The following is a 9,406-nucleotide window of genomic DNA, read 5'->3' on the forward strand; positions in this document are numbered from 1 at the left end:
TCAGTATTGATAATAGGCTGATCAAATATTTTATTTATACATATTTGGATAGGATACATATATATATATATATATAGAAGGAAGCATGGCAGAAGAAAGCACAAAAAGAAAATTTGAGAGAGTAGATTTTCTCAGTGATCATGTTATGGCATTGAAAGAAGCGATGCACGCTGACTTCATCCTCAAACCTGGTGATAATGGACCAGGCATCCCCACGCACAAAGCTGTTCTGGTACACATACTATATATATAGATTTTCATTAATTCTGATGTTATATATATATATTGTTGCCTGATAATTTATGACCATTCTTTATACAGGCAGTGAAATCAAAAGTGTTTAGAAGCATGTTGGAAGCTGATGAATGCAAAGTTTCACCTGAGAAATCAATCACTATCCATGACCTAAGCTACGGAGAACTCGAGTCTCTCCTTGAATTCTTCTACAGTGGTACGTTGAGTCGTGACAACAAACATGTTCGAGCCCTCTATCTCGCTGCGGACAAGTACGACATTCAATACCTCCAAGATATTTGCAGAGAAATATTAATCTCGTCTCTGAGCTCTGAAAACGTTCTTGACATCATCCAACTTTCAACTATCCCTTCGGATGCAATCCTCAAGGAAGCTGCGATACTTTTCCTTCTCAGAAGAAACATAGGCATGGTTTTTCAAAAGAGTTTTGAAACATTTGCACTTAAGGACCCTAGTACGACCTTGGAGATCTTTCAAGCCTGTATAAGAATCCTGCGTGCACTCAGCCGAAAACCAACACAGCCAAATTAAAAGCCAAATTTAGACTTTGGCTCTCGTTTGATTCCCACATGAAAACTAAATACATGATTAAATACTATTTGTGATTTTTGCAATGTTATAGAGAAATCATACTCTATATACAAGATATTTACTTATATAGCCAAGTAAACTGCCCAAATACTATTATTAAATTATAAAAATATGAATATATATTTATAATTCTAAAATAACAATCAAACTAAATACAGTCAACAAAATTGCTGTAAATTAAACATATTTACAGTTAGAATAACTTTGATTTGATTAAGGGCCTGACTGGTTCAAACGCAGCGGTTGCAGTTGTGGTTGCGGGAGTTTGTGGATGCGGGCGGTTGCGGTTTCTAACGGTTTTAGGAGATTTGTACGACTGGTACTACGGTTAAAAATTGGTGCGTTTGCGGATGACTTATGACTGGTTAGCTATCAAATGCGGTAACAGTCAAATAATAAATTAACAATATTTACATTTAATATAATTACAAAAATATAAAAAATCATAAAATTATAATAAATATAAAATTTATATTTAGAAAGTTATAATTTAAATTTTTGAAAATTTATTGAAATGGTTTTATTATAAATTTTATAATATTAATTAAAATATAATAGATATATTTTAATATTTTCATAATTTCAATTTTAAAATTTTTATTAAATATTTTTACTTTTGTATATATATTTTTTTTAAAAAGAAAAAAAATTTACCCTCCCGCAATCGCCCGCAACCGCAAACGCTAGCTGGAGCCAGCTTTTGAATTTATGAGATTTGGAGCGGTTTGAAGCGGTTTAAAGCTATTCGAGTGATTGTTGTAAACCGCCGACAACCGCTACCAATCGCAAAAGCTGCGTTTTCGGGTGGTAGCGGGAAAACCAGTCGTCCCCTAAGAAGAATAAATGTGATCTAAATTAAATATTAAAATAGATAGTCGAGCCATTCTAAATTATTTTATAAAAACTAAATATTTAATTGGATAACAACATAATGTTGATTTAAAATCTTTGTTGTTTGTTATCTATTTTCTATACATATAAAATTACATAATTAAATATGCTTTATACTAAACACACAGTTTATCAAGTAATCATTACTTGTTTGTGTCATTTGTTATGAATACTATCATCACGGTTTCATGAGGGTGCCTAGTCATGTCTAGTCATATGGACACAGGTACATACGGCTTTGGTCGGGACCGTCCCAATAAATCAAAACACATGTTCAATGGGCTTAATTAATCTCTCTTCTGCAACGTGCCGAAAACATATTGGCTGGGTGGTATGTGAACTACTGTGCATTGTGGTTGCGTTTCCAAAATGATATACCACATTAAAAACTTTCACAATGATGTCGTTTTCACAATACTGTGTAAACAACGGTAAAATTTTAATTATCTAAAACTCAAACTGGAAAATTTGAGGACGAGATGTGATCCCAGGGAGGTAACACTCACCTCTGATCTGTTCAAGACTTTACATGTCAGCACCAAAATTGGAAACTTAATTTAATATTTTAATATAACTATTTGCATGCAATGCATGCCTTTATTTTATTTTATTTTAATATAACTACTTACATGCAATGCATGCCAATTTTTCACATTATAGACCACAAGTAGACTTTTGATAAAGCTATCAATTTTGTTCTCCAACGGTCCAATAAGAGCACCAGTATTGGAGGTTCATTAAGGGGTTCACACGTTTTCCGAAAAATTTTTATTATAATATGCTACAGTAATGACTCTGTCTCGCCAAACTCCTTCTGCATGAACCCGGATCGTTACTGTTCAACGGGTTCCACGCCACGTGATGGCCCGCTATTAGTCAATTTTTAAAAAAAAAAAAAAAAAATCAAACAAAAAATGAAAAAAAATAATAAAAAATTCAAATTATGAACTCCAACCGGGGGTTTATTAATGCTGCTGATCTAAGTAATTTCGTTGGAGAGTCAAAAAATATTTCTTTTAGAGCACCATTAACCCCACCTCTTAAGTGGGTTCTTAGGAGGTGGGTCCCACAACTTTATTAAAAATCATTTCTTCCTTCTCTTTTGCAAGAGGTAAGTTAGGTGGGTTCTTATGGTATTTGCGGGCTCCATTGACACGTGGTGACACGCGATTGGTTATTAAAAAAAAAAAAAAAGTTAAGAATTCCAAATGAAGGTTTCAGGGTTAATAGTGCTCTTACCATCTTAACACTATTGGGCTTCGGTGGTCTCGCCCATATTTTATTGATTTTATGTTACCGTCCAAAAAGGTGGACCCACTATCTTTTTCTAAAAAGAAAAAGACAGGTCAGACTTTTGTCCTTTTACGAGAGCACCTCGGTACGTTCCAGAACCCTCTCCGGTCTCCTCCTCCATCATCTAGCTTTATTTAATACACAAATTACCAAACTATTCAAATTAACCCAAATTATTGTTCAATATTCAACTAAACACCATCAAAAATAACATATAGAATGGCACTAGAGACTAGATGAGAAGAAAACAAAAAATAAGAAGAGATAAATTATTAGAGTGAGTTTGCTAACACAGGCTAAACTATGATTTCCTAACTACGATCACAATAATTAGGACTGGTATCAACTATTCGGTATTACTATTAACTACTATTGAATTTGTTTTATGTCTTGTCTTAAAAATAAAAGAATATTGAAAATAATGTTGTAGACGTTAGGGCATTTTAATATTATTTCCTCTATAAATTCACTCTCTCTATCCATCTCACACTCTCCTCCACACAAAACAAGAAAGAAAGAAGAAGAAAAAGCTCACAACTTCATTTAACCTTTCTAGTGAGAAAAAGAGAGACTGAGAGAGAGAGAGAGAGAGAGAGAGAGAGATGGAAGGCAAAGAGGAAGATGTGAGAGTTGGAGCTAACAAGTTCCCTGAGAGACAACCCATCGGAACATCAGCTCAGTCCGACAAGGACTACAAAGAGCCACCACCTGCGCCACTGTTCGAGCCCGGAGAGCTGAGCTCGTGGTCGTTCTGGAGAGCAGGAATCGCCGAGTTCATAGCCACTTTCCTCTTCCTTTACATAACAGTGTTGACTGTGATGGGAGTGAAGAGAGCACCAAACATGTGTGCCTCTGTTGGAATCCAAGGCATCGCTTGGGCTTTTGGTGGCATGATCTTTGCCCTCGTCTACTGTACCGCTGGAATCTCTGGTAATAATAATCTCCGTTTTTAATTACTTGTAGCTTACGGTAAATCTCTTGTTGGTAGCTTCACTGTAATTAGGTTTTAGGTCTACGGATTATGTCTTTGTTAGAAAGGTTTGGTTCTTTTGGATGTGTCTTTGAGGAATCTTTGTTTATGTGTTTTAATGTTTCAGGTGGACACATCAACCCTGCGGTTACGTTCGGTCTGTTCTTGGCTAGGAAGTTGTCTCTGACCAGAGCTGTTTTCTACATGATTATGCAATGTCTTGGTGCCATCCTGCATCTGTGGTGCCGGAGTCGTCAAGGGTTTCCAGCCTACGCCGTACCAGACTCTCGGAGGCGGTGCCAACACCGTCGCTCCCGGCTACTCCAAGGGATCTGGTCTCGGTGCTGAAATTATTGGAACCTTTGTTCTCGTCTACACGGTCTTCTCCGCCACCGACGCCAAAAGAAGCGCCCGTGACTCACACGTCCCGGTAAGTACCCTGCTTTTCCGGTTTGCTATTTTACTGGTTTAGTTTTTTTCGGTTTGTGACATGTAATTTGTTTAATTAATTTTTATCATATATGGCAAATATTGTAGATTTTGGCACCACTCCCAATCGGGTTTGCAGTGTTCTTGGTACACTTGGCGACAATTCCAATAACCGGAACCGGAATCAACCCGGCTAGGAGTCTTGGAGCTGCCATTATCTACAACAAGGACCACTCCTGGGACGACCATGTGAGTACTACTACACACTATAGAAGGACCACTTAATTAAAACATTCATTCTTCATTGTATAATAATTTGAGATTTTTGAAATTTTGTTTGTGTTTCAGTGGATTTTCTGGGTGGGACCATTCATTGGAGCAGCTCTAGCAGCACTCTATCACACGATTGTCATCAGAGCCATTCCTTTCAAGAGCAAGAACTGAACCATGATGAACTAGAGAATTATGTTTTTTATTTACTCTTTATGTAATTTCTTTGCTTATCTATCCATCATCTAGCTTTTGTTTTGCAGTGTACTTCTTACTACTCTATATTCTGTCTTTTAAAAATATATTTGGGATTTTTGTGAATTTCTAAAGAGCTTGTTTTGTAAAAGCATCACTGGGTGCTCTATGCTGTTTAATTGTTCGTCCTCTCAGCTGATCTTTTTTTTTGCATCTCAAAAATGAATCTTACAATAATACATTAACACCTCCCAAAGGTTTTAGTTTCAGTAAGAATACATAGTTTCCGATCTTGCATTTGGATCCACAAAACATAAAACAAACCCATTTCAGATAACTTCTTGCTTTATATTATATCTGCTAATATATTAGACCAGGCACAGATCCATAAACAGAGGTATCAGGGATCCACTTAGGTGTCTAAGATATTATTCCACGTGAACCGTGGAAGTAGCTGGAACCACACGTCATTTTAGAAATTTGTCTAGCTTGCATTTGGATCCACAAACTGTCCAAAATAGGTATATATAACCATAGAGCAGCTGCTGGTAACCGCTAAAATCTTACACGAAATGCTACTATCCGAAACTTACCAAAGTGGATTACCACTGAATTGCTCCAGCCCTTGGGCCGATTGAGTTAAGGTATATGATCTATATAATATAACAAATTTACTCGAGTCAATCTAAAACTCACTAAAAAATTACATTGAAAGACAGTAATTCAATTTTATAATTAAATGCTTATATATTCTAAATAGCTATAATCAAATACATCAAAACATCAAGATTAATGAATCTCTCACCAATATATAAATAGATAAAAAAAGTGTGATTTCAAAAAATATGAGACTCTGTAGAGTTTGTAAGAGAAGCTCTAACACTTGGCAACATTTTAATGGCTAATAATTCACCCAAAAATTAATATTCAGTAAAAAAACATTGAACTTGAATTTTAAACAAAGTAATCTTTCATCCAAAAGATAAAGAAAAGAATGCAAACGTAGAATAAAAATGATAAGAGAACATCGAATATATGCTAAACTTCGAAAATGTCTGAAAATCTAATTACATAATCGTAATCGTGAAGATTCAACGAAATATTAGATGCATTTAAGTCAACAATACATTGTAATAAATTCTGAATGTGGCCCTAGACTTATTGTTTGTGGATATGACATTGTTAGGACAAATTAAAAATAAAATAATAGTCCACTGTATTAATATTACGGCATTGTATCTAGGTGAGCTGCTGAGCTACCCTATTATATGTGATCGATCACAATAATACTTGAAAGAGTAAGGAAGAAGAGATTGAGGGTTGTTTTTGTTACAAAAAGCTACTTGATGGATATATTTAGATGAATTCTCATCTCGTAGAGGTGATAAAAAAGAATAAGACCCTTTTGGTAAACTTCACTGATTACTTACTATTGCATTTAAAACGAAGCGTTCCCTCTCTTTCATTTCTCATTAACGAGATAGAGAAACTTGGAGGAGTGAAGATGTCGCAGGAGAAAAAGAGTCATAGCTTTCCTCCGATAACGGAATGTGGAGCAGGAGGAGGAGAGCATGGTTCGATCGCCGCAGATCTTGACGGGACTCTGCTTCTCTCGAGAAGCTCGTTCCCTTACTTCATGCTTGTAGCTGTTGAAGCCGGAAGCCTCTTCCGTGGCTTAATCTTACTTCTATCTTTGCCTATGGTGATTTTTTCCTATCTACTCGTCTCGGAGTCTCTGGGGATACAGATCCTCATCTTCATCTCCTTTGCTGGTCTCAAAGTTCGCGACATAGAACTCGTCTCTCGTGCCGTTCTTCCACGGTAGAGTCTCCATTTATCATATCTCTATGTTTTATAATATATAGTTTTATTTACTAAATTTGGATATATGTTAGGTTTTATGCTGCGGATGTGAGGAAAGACAGTTTTGAGGTGTTTGATAAGTGTAAGAGGAAAGTGGTGGTGACGGCTAATCCGACAGTGATGGTGGAAGCGTTTGTGAAGGATTATCTTGGAGCTGACAAAGTTCTTGGAACAGAGATTGCGGTGAGTCCTCGAACCAAAAGAGCCACCGGATTTGTGAAGAAGCCTGGTGTTCTTGTTGGTGATCTAAAGAGATTAGCCATTTTGAAAGAGTTCGGCGATGAATCACCAGATCTCGGCCTCGGTGATCGAACTTCTGATCACGACTTCATGTCCATTTGCAAGGTATTTGCTTTGTAACCTTTCAGTTTAGTTTTAAAATACTACTGAATACTGACTAGATTAGTAGTGTAGCACAAGTAACTATGGTAACTTGAGAACTTAACCAAATTTTATTTTATTTTTTCCATTAATTAGGTAAGGTAATCAACCAACTTTAACTTGTCTTGTTGATTCGTTTAGTTATCAAAAAATTAATGCGTTTATATTGTAACTAAAAAATAAATAAAATCAAGTAAGGTTCATAAATGTACCCAAGCTATCACTTCATGTTGACCACTTGACCCTTAATTGTTTCCTTCTTTAACTTTCTTCTACACCAACCACCTACCAGTACCACCCACATTTTGGGCTGTCCATTTAATGAACCAATAATTCAAATATTATTAACACTCTTTTTGTAATATACTCCTCCTCTATATTACTTCATCGGTTATACGTCTGAAGTACAAGTAGAATATAAATGAGTATATTAAAGAACAGTGTTAATAATAATATTTGAAGTAAAAAAAAAGTTTTAAGTCTGAAAATGAATAACATAAATAACGTTTGAATTGTTTTATATAAATACATTTATTTTTTATTTTTGTTTGAAATATATAAGTACATTTATTCACAATTTTGGTATTGATTATAACAGAAAAGTTACATGGTACATGCGACCAAGTCAACTACAACAATCCCTAAAGAACGACTAAAAAGCCGCATAATCTTCCACGACGGCCGTTTAGTCCAACGTCCAACGCCGCTAAACGCCGTTATCACATTCGTTTGGCTTCCCTTCGGCTTCATACTCTCAATCATCCGTGTCTACTTCAACCTCCCTCTACCCAGAAACTTTGTCCGATACAGCTACGAGATGCTCGGAATTCACTTAACAATTCGTGGCCACCGTCCACCGCCTCCTTCCCCAGGAACTCCAGGCAACCTATACGTTCTCAACCACCGTACTGCACTTGATCCCATCATCGTGGCAATTGCTCTCCGACGCAAGATCACATGCGTCACTTACAGTGTCTCTCGTCTCTCCTTAATGCTTTCTCCTATTCCTGCTGTCGCACTCACCCGTGACCGTGCCGCTGACGCTGCCCGCATGAGAAAACTCCTCGAGAAAGGTATTGCATGCATGCATGCATGGTCCATCTTAAGATTTTAATAATATGTTAAAAACAATTTTGGAGGCTTAACTAGTAAGAATTTTAATGAAAATGATTATTTAAACAATTTTGAGAACATAAATTTATATAAATTATTTCTTAAAATTTAGAAGCCATAAGCCATAAACAAATATTCAGAGTTTATGTGTCCATACAATTGCTTAAGGACGGTCTTGATATGTTTTGGCGTGTATAACAGGCGACTTGGTGATATGTCCGGAAGGCACGACGTGCAGAGAAGAGTATCTACTGAGATTCAGCGCTCTGTTTGCAGAGCTAAGCGACAGGATCGTACCAGTGGCGATGAACTGTAAACAAGGAATGTTCTACGGGACGACGGTGAGGGGTGTGAAGTTCTGGGACCCTTACTTCTTCTTCATGAACCCAAGACCGAGCTACGAGGTCACTTTCTTGGACCGCTTGCCTGAAGAAATGACAGTGAAAGGCGGTGGGAAGACGTCTTTCGAAGTGGCTAATTACGTGCAGAAAGTGATCGGGGAAGTATTGGGATTCGAATGCACGGAACTTACTCGCAAGGATAAGTATCTTTTGCTGGGAGGTAACGACGGCAAGGTGGAGTCTATCCACAAGAAGTGAACCGTATCACTGGAGCCACTAATATAATTCTGGTGGAGAAAGAATATGTGTTTGATTGAACAGGTATTGGTATAATTGTACTTGCATGTATATATATCCCCACCAAAACTATATTTTGTATACCAAAGTGTTTTAAGCAGAAATGTTTATAATATGATAATATTGATTTAATGCATAATTTCATCATGTACTAATATATGATGATGGTCAAAGAGGTTTGAAACTTTTTTTGTCTCCATTTCTCTAGAGAATAGCGATTTTATAAATGTTAGTCCACTAATTTAGGGAGTATATGAAGTTTTACTAAATTAATTTATAAGAACAATTTAACAATGCTCATTTACCATGAAAAGAGTTTAGCATACGTTAATACAACTTTAGAATATGGTTAAATTTTTTAAAACAACACTAGAGTTTAACATACATTAATGCAAATGTAGAATATGGTTAAAAATTTTAAAACAACACTAAAGATTATAGGCTTCAGTACATAAAAAATTTACCAAAAACTCAATATTTTCGTAGGGGCTAACACATAGATTTTGAAAAAAATTCA

At 36.1% G+C, this 9,406-nt stretch overlaps 2 protein-coding genes and 1 pseudogene across 2 annotated transcripts; all 3 read left to right on the plus strand.

Moving 5' to 3' along the window:
• Nucleotides 1-85: 85 nt before the first annotated feature.
• On the plus strand, nt 86-786 carry LOC103836921 (BTB/POZ domain-containing protein At1g01640). Its single transcript, XM_009113239.2, has 2 exons — nt 86-232; nt 322-786. The coding sequence occupies exons 1-2, from the start codon at nt 86-88 to the stop codon at nt 784-786; spliced, it is 612 nt and encodes a 203-aa protein (XP_009111487.2).
• Nucleotides 787-3,498: 2,712 nt separating this feature from the next.
• LOC103836922 lies at nt 3,499-5,088 on the plus strand (annotated as a pseudogene).
• A 980-nt stretch (nt 5,089-6,068) lies between these two features.
• LOC103836923 (probable glycerol-3-phosphate acyltransferase 8) lies at nt 6,069-9,084 on the plus strand. The gene is made up of 4 exons (XM_009113240.3): nt 6,069-6,715; nt 6,790-7,102; nt 7,737-8,211; nt 8,453-9,084. Exons 1-4 carry the CDS (start codon nt 6,255-6,257, stop codon nt 8,848-8,850), a joined length of 1,647 nt encoding a protein of 548 aa, XP_009111488.1. The 5' UTR covers nt 6,069-6,254; the 3' UTR covers nt 8,851-9,084.
• Nucleotides 9,085-9,406: the final 322 nt, after the last annotated feature.

Source organism: Brassica rapa, chromosome A09 (genome assembly GCF_000309985.2).
Source record: "Brassica rapa cultivar Chiifu-401-42 chromosome A09, CAAS_Brap_v3.01, whole genome shotgun sequence".
Taxonomy (NCBI): Eukaryota; Viridiplantae; Streptophyta; class Magnoliopsida; order Brassicales; family Brassicaceae; genus Brassica; species Brassica rapa.

Bases quoted from the DNA above. Each gene is read 5' to 3' on its own strand.
- LOC103836921 (XM_009113239.2), top strand. From the start codon at position 86: ATGGCAGAAGAAAGCACAAAAAGAAAATTTGAGAGAGTAGATTTTCTC. The intron at 233-321 runs GTACACATACTA...TTCTTTATACAG, and splicing joins CCACGCACAAAGCTGTTCTG to GCAGTGAAATCAAAAGTGTT.
- LOC103836923 (XM_009113240.3), top strand. From the start codon at position 6,255: ATGAATTCTCATCTCGTAGAGGTGATAAAAAAGAATAAGACCCTTTTG. The intron at 6,716-6,789 runs GTAGAGTCTCCA...GATATATGTTAG, and splicing joins TCTCGTGCCGTTCTTCCACG to GTTTTATGCTGCGGATGTGA. The intron at 8,212-8,452 runs GTATTGCATGCA...CGTGTATAACAG, and splicing joins GAGAAAACTCCTCGAGAAAG to GCGACTTGGTGATATGTCCG.